Raw genomic sequence first — 20,145 nt, 5'->3', positions numbered from 1 at the left:
GGAGTTGTCTGCTGCAAGTAATAGAAAATCTAGCTAACTGAACAATGGACACACACATGGGAATTCATTTGTATCATGTTACAAGAAATACTTTATGTGGTTCATCTGCTTAACCTCATTTTAATTATTTATTTTAATGTTTATTCGTTTTGAGAGAGAGAGAGAATGCATGCAAGTGGGGGAGGGGCAGAGAGCTAGGGAAAGAGAATCCCAAGCAGGCTCTGCACTGTCAGCCCAGAACCCAACTTGGGGCTTGAACTCATGAACTATGAGATCATGACCCAAGCTGAAATCAAGAGTCAGATGCTTAACCGACTAAGCTACCGAGGCACCCCAACAACCTCATTTAAAAAACCCAGGATTGTTATATCCTTTGGCTACATTTTCACATATTTACTTTTTAACGAAATACATGTTGCCTCATAGTTTCAAGATGGCTTCTGTGACTCAAGGATTGTGTCATCACAACCTGCATTCCAAACTGGAAAAGACAGAAAGAGGCAGTGCCAGCAAAGCACTTTATCTTTCATCTGGAAGCAAAGCTTCCCACCCTCAGCTCCTCAGCAGATCTCAGTTTTCTGAGATACTAGGTCACATGACCATTCCTAGCCACCAAGGGCTCTGGGGAAATAAGAAGGCTTTCCTCCTTCTACCGTAAAGTGATGGAAAGTGAGGAAGGAGTTCAGAATGACTTCAATTAGCCCACAAGAGTCTACCAAACCAGCCACTAAATTTACCTTTTCTTATACTCAATTTATTTTCTTATTTTAATTTCCCACATTCATATTACATTCATTGCCTCTCTCTTTTTGGACACAAATATGCTTTAAATATTTTCAAAAATGAGATCATCCATTTACATACTATTTACTAGCCTTTCACCTAAAATATTATGCTAGTAAATACAAATGACATAATGATTTTAATGCCTACATGGTACTTCATTATATGGATATACCATAATTTGACCACATCTCTACTTTCAAACATTTAAATTGCTTTATTTATTTATTTTTAATTTTTTTTTTACATTTATTTATTTTTGAGAGACAGAGACAGAGCATGAGTGGGGGGAGGGACAGAGAGAGAGAGAAGGAGACACAGAATCTGAAGCAGGCTCCAGGCTCCGAGCTGTCAGCACAGACCCTAACGCGGGGCTCGAACTCACAAACTGTGAGATCATGACCTGAGCCGAAGTCAGACACTTAACCGACTGAGCCACCCAGGCGCCCCTAAGTTGCTTTTTAACTTATATTATAAATAACAGCATAATATAGATGCTTATATATACAACTTTCTTAGAATATGTTCCTAGAAGTGGTTTGGTAGGCGAAGCATGCATACAATAAATATTGTGTGAATATTGCCTAACAAACTTCTTCTCAAAGGACAGGAGGGATTCAGGAATACTCAGGTACATGGCTCATATCAGTGTTTTCCAAACACAAGTCTTGATCCATAGTGGACAGTAAAATCAATTTATGGATTGCTAATCAGTATTAAAAAAAACACCTAGAGTAGAATAGAACAAGAAAGTATTAGTGTGCGTTGTTCATAGTTGGGTGAAACTTCTGTTTCTGCCGTGAGTCTGTTTTTGTACTGTATCATGAAGAAATATAAGTATTTTGCCACGAGTTGCAAACAAAAAGTTTTAAAAATGTTCCCATAGATGAACTCTTCACGCATGCCTTTTGATTTGTAGCACTCCTTATTTATTTCTATTTCTTGTTAATTGCCCTGCTAAGAAGTTTTCTAACAGTAATAAATTGCAGTGGTGACGGCAACATTCCTGATCTGCTTCTGACCTAAATGAAAACGCATCCCATGAAGTTTTGAAATGTAGAATTTTCACTGTGGTTAATACCTAGCGTGAAGGTTCAGTGAAGGTTTCATTTCCTCTTTATGTCAAGTTACATAAGGGTTTTCTTTTTCATTCACAAGGAGTTGGATTTATTTTTAGTTAACTGTTATGATTAATTCCTAATTTCATTACCTCTGGTCAGATAATATGCATGGTGGCCTATAAAATTTCTGCTGTTTGGAAATTATTGAGATTTTCTTTGTGGACCAAAATACAGTCAGTTTTTCTGTTAAGTTTGATAATAATATTCTACAACAAGAAGATAAAATTTTCATTGTCTGTTGAATCTAGCTTATTAACATTCAAATCTTCTATGTCTTTATATACCTATATCTTAGATATCATTTATTCTTTCTTTCTTGAGCTTCATTGAAATCTTCAACCAAGATTTCAATTTTGCACTTTATTTTCCCAAGACTAGTTACTGTGTGTGTGTTGTGTATATTAATGATATATAAACAATCATGCCCATTCTTTTTTATGTTTATTTATTTTTTATTGAGATATCATTGAAATGTAAAATTTCGAGTTTCAGGTATACAACAGAATGATTTGATACATATATAGTGAAATGATTATCACAATCATTAGTCTAGCTAACAGCCATCACCACACATAGTTACAAATTATATTTTTCTTATGGGAACTTTTAAGATCTCCCCTCTTAACAAACATACATTCATTTTTTTTTTTTTAAGTTTGTTTATTTTGAGAGAGAGAGAGTGAGAGAGCATGTACCTGTGAGCTGGGGAAGGGCACAGAGAGAAAGGGAGATAACTGCTTGAGCCATCCGGGCGCCCCAAGCATACACATTCTAAACTGTTAATGAAGATTTATAGCTATTTCAGGGTTTTGAGACCTACCTTTGGGGTGTTAATTTTTGGGTTGGGGGTTGGGTTTTGTTCACTCTTTTATATCTAACCTTTCTGTGCCATTTTATTTCAAGTGTAAATTTTTAAGTAGTTTATAGTTGGATTTTGTTTCTTGCTTCAATCTTCACAATCTTTCAGAGTTTAATCCATTCGGGGCACCTGGGTGGCTCAGTCAGTTAAGCTTTCGACTTCAGCTCGGGTCATGATCTCTTGGTTCGTGGGTTCGGGCCCCACATTGGGCTCTGCGCCGACAGGTTGGAGCCTGGAGCCTGCTTCAGATTCTGTGTCTCCCTCTCTCTCTGAGCCTTCCCTGCTTGCACTCCTCTCTCTCAAAAATAAATAAACATTACAAAAATTTTTTAAAAAGTGTTTATCCATTCACATTTATTTTGAAGCTAATATATTTGTTTTTCCCTTTTATTATGCTTTCTGTATTAGTGCTTCCTGGATATTTCCTTTTTTAAATCTTTTTCGTGTTTCATCTATTTTGATATTAGATTATTTTTATATGCTTCTTTTTTATTCCTTTAGTGATTTGGAAGTTATGCACATACAACTTCCAACCTTTTTTTAAAATGTTTTATTTATTTTTGAGAGAGAGAGGAGAGAGAGAGGAGGGGCAGAGAGAGAGAGGGAAACACAGAATCCAAAGAAGGCTCCACGCTCTGAGCTGTCAGCACAGAGCCCAAAGTGGGGTTTGAACTCATAAACCACGATATTATGACCTGAGCCGAAGTTGGATGCTTCACAAACTGAGCCACCCAGGTGCCCCCAGCTTCCAAGCTTTATATTCCAATCTTTAGGTCAGTGTCTAGAATGAAACATTATAAATTTCCGTCCCTTCCTTCCAACAACAATGAAAATGCTTTGCCTTCCTTCCCTGGAACTCTCCCCCAATTTTTGTTGACATAATTTAGAACTTTAGATCCAGATTATTACATTAACTTAAAAAAATATGCACTTCCTTTTCCAATAAAATATTTTCACATAGCTACATTAGTAAATATTTATTACTTAGATTTAACTGTATTTTGCCATTTCATTGTCTTCATTCTTGAAGAATTTCATTCTATTGAAATTTAAACTGTATGTGGTCCCTTCAAGCAGAAAGGGATCAAATGTGACTCAGGGTGTTATGTTAGCCTAAAATTTACAACATTATGAAGTATTAAAATATAAATGTTTATTTATTTATTTTGACTTATTTCTCAGTAAGCTTCAGTAAATCTTAACAATAAGGAAAGCATGGAACCACAAAAGATTCTGAATAGCCAAAGTAATTTTGAAGAAGAAGACCAAAGCAGGAGGCATCACAATCCCAGACTTTAGCCTCTACTACAAAGCTGTCATCATCAAAACAGCATGGTATTGGCACAAAAACAGACCCATAGACCAATGGAATAGAACTGAGACTCCAGAATTGGACGCACAAAAGTATGGCCAACTAATAATCTTTGACAAAGCAGGAAAGAATATCCAGTGGAAAAAAGTCTCTTTAACAAATGGTGCTGGGAGAACTGGACAGCAACATGCAGAAGAGTGAAACTAGACCACTTTCTTATACCATTCACAAAAATAAACTCAAAATGGATAAAGGACCTGAGTGTGAGACAGGAAACCATCAAAACCCTAGAGGAGAAAGTGGGAAAAAACCTCAGTGACCTTAGCTGCAGCAATTTCTTACTTGATAAAATAAGTACTTTACTTAATAAAAATTCCCTTCCTAAAGGCAAGGGAATTAAAAGCCATTTTACCTCATGAAGATAAAAACCTTCTGCACTGCAAAGGAAACAATCAACAAAACTAAAAGGCAACCAACGGAATGAGAAAAGATCTTTGTAAATGACATATCAGACAAAGGGCTAGTATCCAAAATCTGTAAAGAACTCACCAAACTCCACACCCAAAAAACAAATAATCCAGTAAAGAAATGGGCAGAAAACATGAATAGACAGTTTTCTTTTTTTTTTTTATTATATGAAATTTATTGTCAAATTGGTTTCCATACAACACCCAGTGCTCATCCCAAAAGGTGCCCTCCTCAATACCCATCACCCACCCTCTCCTCCCTCCCACCCCCCATCAACCCTCAGTTTGTTCTCAGTTTTTAACAGTCTCTTATGCTTTGGCTCTCTCCCACTCTAACCTCTTTTTTTTTTTTTTTTTTTTTTTTTTTCTTTTTTTTTTTTTTCCCTTTTTTTTTTCTTTTTTCCTCCCCCTCCCCCATGGGTTCCTGTTAAGTTTCTCAGGATCCACATAAGAGTGAAACCATATGGTATCTGTCTTTCTCTGTATGGCTTATTTCACTTAGCATCACACTCTCCAGTTCCATCCATGTTGCTACAAAAGGCCATATTTCATTTTTTCTCATTGCCACGTAGTATTCCATTGTGTATATAAACCACAATTTCTTTATCCATTCATCAATTGATGGACATTTAGGCTCTTTCCATAATTTGGTTATTGTTGAGAGTGCTGCTATGAACATTGGGGTACAAGTGCCCCTATGCATCAGTACTCCTGTATCCCTTGGATAAATTCCTAGCAGTGCTATTGCTGGGTCGTAGGGTAGGTCTATTTTTAATTTTTTGAGGAACCTCCACACTGCTTTCCAGAGCGGCTGCACCAATTTGCATTCCCACCAAGAGTGCAAGAGGGTTCCCGTTTCTCCACATCCTCTCCAGCATCTATAGTCCCCTGATTTGTTCATTTTGGCCACTCTGACTGGCGTGAGGTGATACCTGAGTGTGGTTTTGATTTGTATTTCCCTGATAAGGAGCGATGCTGAACATCTTTTCATGTGCCTGTTGGCCATCCGGATGTCTTCTTTAGAGAAGTGTCGAATAGACAGTTTTCTAAAGAAGACATCCGGATGGCCAACAAGCACATGAAAAGATGCTCAACATCGCTCCTCATCAGGGAAATACAAATCAAAATCACACTGAAATACCACCTCATGCCAGTCAGAGTGGCGAAAATAAACAAAGCAGGAGACTATAGATGCTGGCGAGGATGTGGAGAAACGGGAACCCTCTTGCACTCTTGGTGGGAATGCAAACTGGTACAGCCGCTCTGGAAAACCGTGTAGAGGTTCCTCAAAAAATTAAAAATAGATCTACTCTATGACCCAGCAATAGCACTGCTAGGAATTGACCCAAGGGATACAGGAGTGCTGATGCAGAGGGGCACTTGGGCCCCAATGTTTATAGCAGCACTTTCAACAATAGCCAAATTATGGAAAGGGCCTAAATGTCCATCAACTGATGAATGGATAAAGAAATTGTGGCTTATATACACAATGGAGTACTACGTGGCAATGAGAAAGAATGAAATATGGCCCTTTGTAGCAACGTGGATGGAAATGGAGAGTGTTATGCTAAATGAAATAAGTCATACAGAGAATGACTTATGTTTTCACTCTTATGTGGATCCCGAGAAACTTAACAGAAGACCATGGGGGAGGGGAAGGAAAAAAAAAAGTTAGAGAGGGAGGGAGCCAAAACATAAGAGACTCTTAAAAACTGAGAACGAACTGAGGGTTGATGGGGGGTGGGAGGGAGGGGAGGGTGAGTGATGGGTATTGAGGAGGGCAACTGTTGGGATGAGCACTTTGTATGGAAACCAATTTGACAATAAATTTCTTATTTAAAATAAATAAATAAATAAAATAAATTTTAAAAAACAATAAGGAAAGCATAATTTCTGTCCTTGTATGTGTGAAATTGCCAGATACCATTTTAAACTAATACCTAAAGCTTCAGAGTCATATAAAACTAGATTCAAATGTTAGCTCTTTCTCACACTTGCCCTGTGACAGCGGGCAACTGTCTTTACTTTTCTGACTCACTTCCTTGTGTGTAAACTGAAGGCCCTATCAGCTTACAGGGTTCATAAGGTTTATTATACCAACTAAAGTACGTTAACACTGGTACATAGCAGCCAGTCCATAATAGATTTTTATTATTATTAATCTTTGTCCAATACCATCTTTATTCAGCACTGTTCACATCTCAATATAATATTATGCACAATAAAGTTACTCCATTAAGATGTATCATTACTTTAATTTTTTAGATATAACTTACATACAATAAAATAGGCAGATCATAAAAGTACAGTTTGGTGCACTTTCAAACTTGCGTGCCTGTGTAACGACCACCCAAATCAAGATACAAAAATGTTTCCATAGTCATTCCTCCTTCTAGTCAACCACTCCCCATCCCCAGAAGCAAATGTTTCCTGATTTGTATTGTCATAGATTTGTTTTGTCTGTTCTCAGGCTTCATGTAAGTGGAATCACACCATACATACTCTTTCATGTCTGCCTTCTTTCATTCATTGTAAGATTTTTGAGTTACACTCCCTGTGTGGCATGTATCAGTGGTGTATTGCTTTTCACTGTTGAGTAGTATTTCATAGCAGAAATATATCAAAAAGTGTTTTCCATTCTCCTGTTATGTGTATTTGGGTTATTTCCAGTTTGAAGTTATTATAACTAATGCTACTATGAACATTTTCATACAATTTTTTTTAATATTTATTTTTGAGAGAGAGAGAGAGAGAGAGGGTGGGGTAGGGACAAGAGAGAGAGGGGAACAGCGGATTCAAAGTGGTCTCTGTGCTGACAGCAGACAGCACAATGTGGGGCTCAAACTCACTAATGGTGAGATCATGACCTAAACCAAAGTTGGATGCTTAACCGACTGAGCCACCAGGCGCCCCTGTACAAGTCGTTTTGTGGACATATGTTTTCATTCCTCTTATGTAAATTCCTAGGGGGCGAAATTGCTGGTTCATTGGGTAATGTATATTTGACTTTATAGGAAACTGGTGAACAAGTGTATAAAGTGGCTGTATCATTTTACTCTCCCAGCAGAAAATTATAAAACTTCCAGTTTCTCATCTCCAGTTGATATTTTATAAACATTTATTTTGATGTATAACTGTATCAGCTGCTTATACTTATTGTTGCATGGTATAAATTTTTTCCAGCCCTTTCTTTTTAACCAGTGTATTTATATTTAAAATTTTTTTTCTCTTACAGATTGTATATATTTGGGTCTTAATTTTTAATCCAGTCTGACCATCTGTGCCTTTTAAACAAAGTGTTTAATTCAATTACATTTGATGTGATTATTGATATGGTTGGGTTTAAGCCTACCATGTTTGCATTATTTTTAATTTGTCTTAACTGTTTTTATTCCTCTGTTGTTTGTTTCCTTTATTCTTTTCCATTAATTGAATACTTATAGAATTTTATTGTATTTTCACTATTGATTCCAGATTTTATTGTTTTTTTTTTCTAATGGTTACTCCACCAACATGCATCCTTAACTTATTCATGTTCTACCTTGAAATACTATTGTGTTACTTCACAATGAAAATAGAGTTGGTTTTTTTTAAATTTTTTTTAACGTTTATTTATTTTTGAGACAGAGTATGAACGGGGGAGGGTCAGAGAGAGAGGGAGACACAGAATCTGAAACAGGCTCCAGGCTCTGAGCTGTCAGCACAGAGCCTGACGCGAGGCTCGAACTCACTGGCCGCGAGATCATGACCTGAGCCGAAGTTGGACACTCAACCAACTGAACCACTCAGGCGCCCCGAAAGTAGAGTTTTTAAATTTTATAATGCCATTGGTCTACTTATACACTCTTTATATTCTTATTGTCATCTATTTTACTTAAACATATATTGTAAACCCCGTAATATATTGTTTTTAATTTTGCTTTATATAGTCAATAATCTCTTAAAGAAATTTCTTTTATGTTTACCCTTTCTGGCCAACATTTGTGACATCTATAGATCTGGTTCTGTTGAATGTTTTTCTCTTAATTATGACGCACATTTTACTGCTTCTTAGTACATCTCGTGCTTTTTTTATTATATGCCAAGCATTTTGTGAGAAAGAACAATAGCAAATGATATTTTCCCTGAAAAAGTTCATGCCTCTTCCTATGTCAGGCCTTTAGAGTGGAGGCTAAGTCATTCTCATCTGTAGTTGAGCTGGATCTGGGAGTTTTTGAAGCTTTAGATTTAATTTGCCACTAGTTACAAGTGTCATGAGGGAAGATAAGGATTATCTCTTTAGCAGGCTTTGGAATTTGTCCAGTATATAGCTCTCTGTTCTTTACATAGAAAGTTTATGCTACTTTTTTTTTTTTTTTTAACATTTAAATGTTTCTTTATTTATTTCTGAGAAAGCGAGCACAAGCAGGGGAGGAGCAGAGAGAGAAAGAGAGCATAAGTGGGGGAGGGGCAGAGAAGGAGACAGAATCGGAAGCAGGCTCCAGGCTCTGAGCCATCAGCAAAGCTGCAGAAAGCTGAGGACAATGCTGGAGAGAAAAAGAACTCAGTGATTCAAAAAGTAGGCAGCATTGGGACACTGGGTGGCTCAGTCAGTTAAGTGCCCAACTTCGGCTCAGGTCATGATCTCATAGTTCGTGTGTTTGAGCCCCGTGGGGGAGGGGCACCCCTTGTCTGGAACTTTCTTTTGCATACAGGTCTCCACGCATACCTTACTGTTATTCATCTCTGAACTTTTGCTTCTGCTACTCTCTTTGCTTGGGATGTCCCTTTCTTCCCTACCTCCATCCCCAGACACACTGGCCAAATGGGACTGAGCCCAACCTGGAGATTCAAGGAAGGCTTCCAGGAAGAAATAATCCCTGAAGTAAATGCCCTGCACCAGCAAGTGTATGTCATTTTAGACTTCACAAATGACACTGTTTTCCTGTATGCCTCCTCCCGCTAGACTCTGGGATGCTCCAGGATGGAGATGCTGACTGACCCATTTTTGTTTCTGCTATGTCTGAACACAGTGACCAGTTCAGAGTAGGTACCCAATAGTACTCCACTAAAACTGAGGCTGGCTCATCCCTCTCCTGCCCTGTATTTTGATAATAAGGTTTGTGTCTCTCTCTCAGAGCAACTACTTCTATTTGTCCCAGGGACCGGGGCAGTGAAGCTAAGGCCATCGCAGCTTCCAACGTCTGAATGCCCTTAATCCTTTTACTTCATTTTGGAAGAGGCAAGGTCATGTCTCAGAATCCTTGCTTTGACCTACTGAATTTTAGGCCTTGCTAATTTAGTGCAGTATCTATCTCTAAGTCCAGTTGGACTAGTGAAGTATTTATTTTATTATTCCTGGACTAATCAGATACTACCTACAACTTGACTTTAGAATGGACAAAGACACGCTAGAAGTCTTAGTAGTTATGAAAAACCTATAGAAAATTTTAATTAAGACCTTTCTGTGTACTAATTAACTTTTTGTTTCAAGTTGGGAAAGACAAACATTAATTAAATTTTACTAGTCCTTGTCATGGGACATGAGTGTTGCTTAAGAATGTATTTTGAGGGGCGCCTGGGTGGCGCAGTCGGTTAAGCGTCCGACTTCAGCCAGGTCACGATCTCGCGGTCCGTGAGTTCGAGCCCCGCGTCGGGCTCTGGGCTGATGGCTCAGAGCCTGGAGCCTGTTTCCGATTCTGTGTCTCCCTCTCTCTCTGCCCCTCCCCCGTTCATGCTTTGTCTCTCTCTCTCTGTCCCAAAAATAAATAAACGTTAAAAAAAAAAAAAAAAAAAAAGAATGTATTTTGAGACCCTCTGCTCCAGTTAAACAAAATTTAACTATAATTTTATAATTATATATATATATATATACCAACTGTCAACAATAGGTTCTTCTATTTCATGAAAATGAACAAAATTTATATTTTGACTAATGGTGTTTGCTTCCTGAAATAGGCTCATAACCCTACCTTAATTATTGAAGAAGGTAACCATTTGCCATCTTTTTCCTTCTTAGGCTGTGAGGTTGAGATTCTTGGTGTCAGACCTACTTACTGCCTAGAATATAAAAATGTCCCAACGGATATCAATTTTGCCAATGCAGTGAGCGATGCTCTTGACTCCTTCAAGTAAGTGTCCCAAAGTCTTAGTCATACCATTGTTCTTCATGGTTTTCAGGACTGGTAATGAATGCTAAAGTGAATTAAGAAGGTTTGGCATGGGTGGAATAATGTCTTAGAAACGTGGTGAGCCTCTTGCATGGTGAGTGTTGACTACTACCAGAGAATAATTGTGAGTGAGTCATTTCAGGTAGGGGCACTCTATGTAAATGTTGAATTGGGAGCAAGAAAGTCCCCGAGGGTTTGGGACTTTCTTTTTTATGTTGATGGACAAGAGAGAAGCAAAATGAATATCAACATCTCTCTAATTTAAGATTTAAGGGAATACTTGTATTTCAGAAAATATCAATAATTATTTGGCAAAAAGGAAGGATCTGTGGTGAAATAAATTTTGAAAAATTGCCTACTCTACCCTCTTCTTGGTAATGTACGAAACACATTAGCATATTAGCACATAGAACCTTTTCTTCCGCTCCCACATGGAACAATGATACAGAACTTTAAAAGTGTTGGGGCGCCTGGGTGGCGCAGTCGGTTAAGCGTCCGACTTCAGCCAGGTCACGATCTCGCGGTCTGTGAGTTCGAGCCCCGCGTCGGGCTCTGGGCTGATGGCTCAGAGCCTGGAGCCTGTTTCCGATTCTGTGTCTCCCTCTCTCTCTGCCCCTCCCCCGTTCATGCTCTGTCTCTCTCTGTCCCAAAAATAAATAAACGTTGAAAAAAAAAATAAAATAAATAAAAGTGTAGAAATAAGTAATGTTGTCCTGAATAGCACATAAGAGTCCATCAGAGAAACTGTTCAACAAGAAGGGGCACCTGGGTGGCTCAATGGGTTAAGCATCCTACTCTTGATTTCAGCTCAGGTCATGATCTCATGATTCGTGAGTTTGAGCCCTGCGTTGAACTCTGCGCTGACAGCACGGAGCCTGCTTGGGATTCTCTCTCTCCCTTTCTCTGCCCCTCCCCTGCTCAGGCTCGCTCTCTCTCTCTCTCTCTCTCTCTCTCTCGCTCAAAAATAAATAAATAAGCTTAAAAAAAAGAAAAGAAACTGATCAACAGGAAAGGTCAGGAGAAAGCTTCAAGTCAGTCTCAGAAGCTACTAGAAGTGAAAGTCAAGATGGGAGACCGGGTGGGGTCTACTTGAGAAATCAGCAACCAAGAGGCTAAAGATGCTGGGGGCTCTTGGACTTCTAGGGCTGGATTTGAGATCTCCTTGGCTGTTGAATGAGTCTCCTGGGTGGGATCAAGGCAGAGGGCCCGTAGTAATCAGCGTGGAGACCAGGGAGGGACATTTATTCTCCCAGGAGGAAGAGCCAGCCTCCAAGCTTGGAGACCCCGCGAACCAGCATATCCTAGGTGCTGCGTACAGCTCACTGGCACTAACTCCATGAATTGGCCCAGAGCTGAGATTCCCCAGGTGTAGAGTTGACCGATCAGGAATCCCATTCTTGCCATCACCACCTAACCATGGCAGAGGGGAGCAGTCCCCCCCATGGAACTACACGGGGAGAAAACAACACCCCTGCCTTCGTTGCTTCTTCGAATAATTCCACGTCCGTGAAACCCATCAAGGCGGTCTTTTGAGGCACAGGAAGTTTCAAGCTCTGACAGGTTGGAGAGGAAATAGGTTTGAAATACTTTAAAACTGAGATGTAACAAGTTTAAAAGTTTAGATTTTTTTTCTGGAGGGAAGAGGGAAAGGGCAGGGTCTGGGAACTTTAAATAAATATTATGAAATATTAAATAAATATTCTTCAACATATGGTTTATAAATCATATGTGTTATATGATTCTGCCTCCTACCTACTCTGCTTTCTTTCCCTTGCCCACAAGGGCTGGAAACCACACACATGATGAACTGGAATATCGAGTTGCAACCCAGTTTGTGCAAAGCCAAACAGCACCACCCGCCCAGCGGCTGAGCAGAGCTAGAACTCTGGAACAGCTCTGTGTCTATACCGTGCTATTTCCAACACATCCGAAATGCTAGCCACGCCCCGCCACCCCCCACAGCCTATTGCTGTGCTGAATATGAACACGCGAAGACCTCCAAATAACCCAACACTCTATACGGGAGTGTAATCTTTTACACATTCGTTTTGCTTTGACAGCTGAATGGTCCCAACTGCATACAACCCAGTGACTCACAGGTAGAGAGTCATACAGTCACAAGAGACTCAGATTAGCCCTGGCCTGCAAGCTGGCCCCTCAAGCAAAGTGTCTTGTCCTGAGGCACACCAGAATGCAGGACGAGTTGGTCTTGCACTCTGTTTCCCAGAGAAGTTTCTGTTCCTGTTTCTCTGTTTCTAGAGAAGTTTTTCTTTTCTTCTTTTCAGGCAACATGACAAAGCCATGGAATGCTGGGGAGTAACATCTTTACCTTAGAGCACAGCATTTAGAGAGGGGAAAGATGGGGGTGGGGGTGGTTTGTGTGTGTGTGTATGTGTGTGTGTGTGTGTGTGTGTGTGTGTGTTTAGCAAAGGCATTGGGCTCCCCTAGAGACAAGAGGCTGCAAAGAACTGGAGTCTAGGAAAGTGGCCCCAGGCTCAGCCTCTACCTGGTATGACCTGGTGCTACCATATTGCTCATCTTGGCACCACTCACACTGTAGTCCACGTAAATGGCCTTGAGCTGCAGAGGGTGGCATTCACATAGTCTATAATGTGAATGGTGCTTCTGGAGTTGGGCAGTGGAGGCCCGGGCAGGATGGACTCAGGCCAGTGCGGTTTTCTTGTGGGTTCTTCACACTGCCAAAGTTAACAGGGCCACCAGAAACCCTCCTGGGAATAGTGGTTGGAAAGGTGGAGAGCCACAATTTCTAAAACTAGTCAGGGCTTGAAATGAGGGGGGGGGGGAAGAGAAGAAAAATAATATTCCAGACGTTACTTATTGCCTATGGAAGGCGCAGTGAGATGATTTAGGCTCTCTTGCAAAGAAAAAGAAGGTGCCTCCTTCAACCAACCTGTGCATTTTGAGAACACGTCTTGTTACTTTCTTACAAAGTAGACTAAAGGAGTGACATTTGTGGACCAGTAGTTGTCCAGCCTGGAACATTCTGGAACAGTTAACATCTTGCGTGTAGCAGCTTATTCATAGAAGAGTGTGACTCAAAGGAATTATGAATTTCTCATGGTATGTGTGTTGAGGCAAAGATGTATTATTATTTACCTTTCCATCAGATAGCCCCCAGAGAAGGAGTAAGTTTAGGCTCCCTAGCTCACCTCTTGGTTTCTGCTCAGTTCTATCTCAAATTCCTAGCTATAATTGGAAAAGTACTTAGAGTTCTCACACGTAAGTGTGCAAACACAGGCACACATGTTTCTCCTGATCAGCACTGCTGATAGAGTGCCTTCGTCTTCTCTGCTATTTAGTCTGAGAAGCAGAAAGAAAGGGATACAAGATAGATAGGCTTTTACAGAAGGCGGTTAAGATGGACCCAGGGACAGCATTTCAGCAAAGGGTCCCGCTCAGCCAAGAAGCTGCATGTTTCTGTAGGAAGGGCTAATCCAACTTCCGTGCTTGACCTGGGCGTTACCATCCAGCGCTCATGAGGCTCTAGGGATCCAAGTCATATCCGTGGGAGACGCCACCTTAGCACCTGGAGAACTTCCAGTGTGGAGGAAAAGAGAAGGAGAAGAGGATTAATTGTCCTCAACAGCCAACTGCTAGCACTGTGTCAAAGGCCTCATTGCCATCGGCCCATTTTGCCACGACCTCTACTGTGTTACATAGATGTCGTTCTCCCCCCCTGCCCTTTTGAGGAGGCCAGTGACTCTCCCAGAGTTACGCACCTTGCCCCGGGGTCGCACACAGCTAGCAGGTGGTGGAGCCCGAGCCCAGTTCTTGATGAGAAGTGCCTGAACGCTTCGGGGTCGACTTCACAGCTGTCCTCCTGGTCTACACCCTTATCTGCAAGGTGCGCTGAAACCGCATCAGATGGAGAGGATGTAGGGGTGGTCCCCTTGCAAGCCACCCCTGCGTGGTGGGGCGGGATGGCGGCCTCGGCCTTCTGTTCGCCATGTGACACGTTCAGCAGCACGCAGCCCCCATCACGAGCGACTTCTGCACCATGCACCGCACCTGGGGCCTGCGAGGCCGCACCCCTGCCCCGCAGCCACCACAGGAAGCGGTTTGTGACCGCATCACTGAATCCATCCTCCCGGAAGCTCTGATGGCGGCACGGGCACGCTCCCGCGGACAGAAAAGAGGGGCTTGAGGAGCTCGTCCGGGGAGCAGGGGGCAGGGCAGCACCGTGTGAGCCGTGGCAGCCGGAGGCGGCCTTGATGGCTCCCGGGCTGGTCCCGGCAGACTGCCTGATGCGGCCTCTCCGAAGGGCTGGTCAAGCGACAACCGGGCCGTGGGAGCGGTGCACGCGGCTGCCGTCCGTTGTCAAGCTCCAGGCTGTGCAAGACAGCTCCAAGGGAATCCTTTTGGGATCCCGGGACCTCAGTGCCTGCTGGTGCCTAGAAAGGAGCGGACGGATGGCCAGAGGTTCTTTCCACAGGCCACGAGGCGGCTGGTCCAAATGTCCCGGCCTTCGGCCCTCCTCCTCGTGGACTCTGAGGGAAGGGGCTCAGCACACAGGGAAAAGCCATCTGGGGGCATCTGGAAGGAAGAGAGGCATTTCTCTCCCTTTTGCCAGGCGTCAAGCACTTTACAAACCTCAGCTCATTTAAAACTCAGTGCGGCCCTTTGTGGAGGTTTTTCACATGGCAAACTGAAGCCTGCAGATATGTTTGCTTTTCTTCTGAGACCTCCAGGTTAGTGAGGTTCACATCTTTGAACCCAGATTTGTCTAATTCCAATTCCCTATCAAAGTATAATTTTCAAACCTAAGCCTCTGTCATGTGCTGAGTACATACGAATGCGAGAATTATGCCAGAGTTCAAATTACTTTATTGCTGAGGGAATCAGGAGATGACAGGGCTGGTTAACTGGAGAATATGAGAAACGCACACACTCGAAGAAAATGAATGATGGAGGGTGATGGGATGTGATTATCGTTAGATGCAGAAATGCTTAATAACTTAGAGGACAGTCAAACCATGATCTTTGGGACTGTTTTCTCCATCAGGCAAATGGAACCTTCATCTTGCTGCTTTCCTACAGGTTAACAGCTAAGTTTACACAGTCCGGGCTCTAGTTGGCCATAAAGTCTGGTGACCTGTAAGCAAGTTTACTAGACCCCATTCTTGTAGGACACAGGAAAGACAGGTAGCTGGTTTGGGGGGCCTAATTTCTAAGTTTTGGATCATTTTTCTTAACTGTTGATAACTCCAACCATTCCTTTGAATTGCCCCCCCCACCCCTGTTTCTGTCTCCCTGATTCTTCTCTTTCCAACTCACTTCAGTAAGGAAAATGGATGTGAGATTATGAACTTTTACACGGAGGAGAGATCTGGACAGCATCCTGAGATGATAGGGGATCTGAGTGTCCCTGAAACTCCAAGGCTGGGAGCCCCTTGCAGTTCTCAAGTACTGGGCTGACAGCCACATGTCCTTTTGGCTCCGTTCCTGGACCCCTGAGCTGTAAATTATAAATGGCCAACAACAGGTCTGCAGGCATTTCCAACCATCACTCCTCACCCAACTGCTCCGTTACAAATGAGCCGACCTGTGATGGAGACCAGATCCATGTGGAAAACAGCTGGCGACCAAGAATTTGTCCGCTAAACTCCAAACAGGCGAGAGCTCTCAGCCCTTGAAGACCCAGGTCCCTAATGAATTGATGAAACTCCAACCTAGAAATCTTTCCCAAAGGCACATTTATAATCCCTGAATTGCCAGCATCCCAAATCCGGTGTTCCTGGCACCTGGGGTTGACAGCTCCCTGACACAAAGCCATCAGCTAAATCTGTGATACTTACCGGCTTTCTGGTCACATACAGATTTGTGAATTCGGTGAAAAGCCTGAAAGAAACAAGCCAAGTAGCTGCGGTGTTAAGGGAGAGGTCTAAAATGCAGTGACCTGAAAGCATTCCGTTGAACTTTAATGCAACGGTCAACCTTGTTTGTGAAATTTCCCCCACCATGCAAGCCACACCTTGGAAGTGTGTCCACTTGAACACAGGGTATACTGCACGAATCTGCACATTTGGGAAGCTACCGATGCAAGAGCATAAAGCAGCTAAAGGCTGAGGCTTAGCTGAGGGAATGATTTTATGGAAGTTTCCATTCTGTTCATTATTTCATCAGTATAATGAACACAGGCCTCAAACAAGTTTAGGGATGTGTATGAAAATGCCATTACCTAGTGAGAACTTCTACCCACTGCCCACACACTTATGGGACCATGAAGTGACTTTAAAAAAAAATGTTTTTTTTTTAATGTTTACTTACTTTTGAGAGAGAGAGAGACAAAGCACAAGCTGGGGAGGGGCAGAGAGAGAGGGACACAGAATCTGAAACAGGTTCCAGGCTCTGAGCGGTGAGCACAGAGCCCGACGCAGGGCTTGAACCCACGAACCACTAGATCATGACCTGAGCCGAGGTCAGATGTTTAAGTTATTGAGCCACCCAGGCACCCCCGCAGTGAGTTTCTGTTCTCTGCTGTCTATAGATGGATTAGTCCTTCACACATTAGCGAGTCTGAATAATGATAATATCACTTGTGAAAAACACCTAACCCAATCCCCATTGTGGAGGAGCATGGTAATGGTATTTGTTAAAGAAGGTCCAGTTTGCTTTGTTCTAAAAAGAGAAAACAACACTTAACTAACAATTTCACTTAACTTGAAACCAATTTGCCCTCAAAATCATAAATGAAATGCACGTGAGGACACGTAGTAGCCCGGGACGGCATCATTAAAGAGCGTGCCCTCTTGGCAAGTATGACCATAATGAAGGAAGACGCCAGGCGGAGCATCCTCTGAAAACTGCCCCCCAGGGCGGCGAACGGAGGAGATGCAGACTTCCAAAAGCCCAGGCTGGTAGAATGTTCTGGCCTTGGAGGCAGAAGGCTCACATTTCCATTACTAGCTATGTCTCTGTGAGGCCTTGAGTAAGTTCTAGAATCCTTCCTGGCCTATCTCTTCATCTGCAAAATGTGCAAAGACTTTTCTGTAGGGACGTTCTGCACAGAATTCAGGGGCACATCCAACCCACAGGCGCGGAGGGCCGTAGCTCAAGAAGGGACTCGGTTTCACAGTGCTGCCTCACGCTCAGCTGTCCTGGGGTTGGCGAGATTCTTTTTTTTTTTTTTTTTTTTTTTAATTTTTTTTTTTTAACGTTTATTTATTTTTGGGACAGAGAGAGACAGAGCATGAACAGGGGAGGGGCAGAGAGAGAGGGAGACACAGAATCGGAAACAGGCTCCAGGCTCTGAGCCATCAGTCCAGAGCCCGACGCGGGGCTCGAACTCACGGACTGCGAGATCGTGACCTGGCTGAAGTCGGACGCTTAACCGACTGCGCCACCCAGGCGCCCCAAGATTCTTACATGAGAATAAGGACCATTTCCACAAGAAGTCTGAGCAGCACTCTGCCCCATTGGCATAGGCTGTCGAAGTCTTCCAGAGTCCTCGGTGGTTGTGGTCAGGGTCTTGGAGTCAGCCCGGTGTGGGTTCGAGTCCTGGCCCCGTCTTTCACTGGCTGTGTGGTGCGGGCGACTGTATGGAGCCCTCTGTTCAGCGTATTCCTCTCCGAAGGGTTGCTGTGAGGGTTAACTAACACAATGCAGGAAAAGCCTTGAACGTAGTGCCGCAGAGCAACTGCCATTTCTTGAGCACCTACTGTTCGTAGACATCCAGCTGGCAGTTACAGAGCGCCTCCTGAATGCCAGAGACAGTAGGCTAGAACTGAGCCACGGGGCGGGATGACTGGCCACCCCCCTGAAAGAACTTCACAGCTCAGAAAGGGAGAAGGAACATTGACATATAGCACAGCATGGAACAGCCTCCCCAGGAGATGAGCCCGGAGCGCTACAGGAGCACCCGGAGGGCCGCCCCGCTGAGCCTGGGGCATCGGAGCCAGCTTCCCGGGACGACATCTCGTCCGACGCCTGGCAGGTGGGCAGGAGCCGTGTAACTCCGGTCGTGCAGACCATGCTCTCCAACTACCTATGGGATTTTCCCTCCTCCGTGGATTGCAAGACGCGCGACACAGCTGGCTCTGAGGACACACCTTCTCCTGCTCATGTTTCCAAGTGTTGAGGCAGCCACATCAGGAGGCACTGTGCCAGCTCATTTGTGCGGGTGCATTTAAAGTGCAGTTTTTCAACAGACACAAGGCAACCCACCAAGAGTATTATCAGCCCCTGTAAAGTCTAAGGAAAAGAATTCGCTTTAATTTCTTTCCCATTTGCTTCCACTTTTGCCAGTTTCGATTACCGCCCACCGCCACCACCATCATCATCATCATTGGCAACGAAGATTGTTGTTCTGTTCAGCTGCTTCGGGGCACTTGTAGGCAAAGCCCGAGCTGGGGAGGGAGAGGTGGTGGAAAGCACTGTGTGGAGGAGGGAGTGCATTCCCTGGCATTTTCTCCCCTCCCTGACTCCATAGGCCTCCGACTCCAATTTGGATCACTAGTTCCCGGTCACTCTTAGCCCAGCATCAAGGGCTTGGATAATTGGTAGTCTGTCATTATTAGTATTATCAGCACTCTGGCCAAGACGGTTTTTCCAGAACCAGCATCTTCCTGGGACCCACAGAAGTGTGGTCACTGTTAGAATTCACTCTGTATCCACACTGGAGCTGACCCTTCAGAGGGTAAATGTCCCTACAGGATAAGTGGCTACCGATGTCAGGCCCTGAACACTAACCTGTTTGCATCCCACAGAGTTGCCCTGTAAACCTTGTTCTTATTCTTGCCAGTCAGTTAAACACACAGTCTGGTGTTATATGCAGACATTTCCCTAAAGTCTAGCAATAATCGAACAGTCATTATTTATTTATTTGTTTATTTATTTATTTTTAAATGTTTGTTTTGAGAGAGAGAGAGAGAGAGAGCGTGCGTGCACGTGAGCTGGGGAGTGGGGGGCAGAGAGAGAGGGAGAGAAAGAATCCCAAGCAGGCTCCACACTCAGAGCCCCATGCGGGGCTGAGATCAGGACCTGAGCTGAGAGTTGAACACCCAGGCTCCCCTGGAAGGAACAGTCATTGTTTAAATGATTGCCTCTAGTTGTTCTCATCTTCCAATGGCAGCAGGTGGTGGGGCGGAGCTATGAGAACTGTCCCCTTCCTGTTACCACACCTTCCAGCTCCTGGGGCGTGGTGAGCAATGCCACAGCAGCCCGGAGGGGAGACAACCCATAGACGTGCTCTCTGACTGTTGCGCTGAGGTGCTCAGGACTGGCCTGTGTGTTTTGTTTTGTTTTTTAACGTTTATTCATTTTTGAGAGGCAGAGAGAGAGCACGAATGGGGGAGGGACAGAGACAGAAGGAGACAGAATCCGAAGCATGCTCCAGACTCCGAGCTGTCAGCACAGAGCCCGACGCGGGGCTCGAACGCACAAACCGCGAGATCATGACCTGAGCTGAAGTCGGACACTTAACCGACTGAGCCAC

At 43.3% G+C, this 20,145-nt stretch overlaps 1 protein-coding gene across 1 annotated transcript in view; it reads left to right on the top strand.

The window, feature by feature from the left end:
• Positions 1-20,145, top strand: part of ENPP6 (ectonucleotide pyrophosphatase/phosphodiesterase 6) — a 118,269-nt gene that overhangs the window by 75,224 nt on the left and 22,900 nt on the right. The window contains exon 3 of the mRNA XM_045452889.1: positions 10,541-10,652. Within this exon, the coding sequence (XP_045308845.1) occupies positions 10,541-10,652 (112 nt within the window). The remainder of the gene's footprint in view (positions 1-10,540; positions 10,653-20,145) is intronic.

This window comes from Leopardus geoffroyi, chromosome B1 (assembly GCF_018350155.1).
Source record: "Leopardus geoffroyi isolate Oge1 chromosome B1, O.geoffroyi_Oge1_pat1.0, whole genome shotgun sequence".
Classification (NCBI taxonomy): Eukaryota; Metazoa; Chordata; class Mammalia; order Carnivora; family Felidae; genus Leopardus; species Leopardus geoffroyi.
Note: the sequence above shows the minus strand (reverse complement) of the source record. Positions and strands in the feature narration are given on the sequence as shown.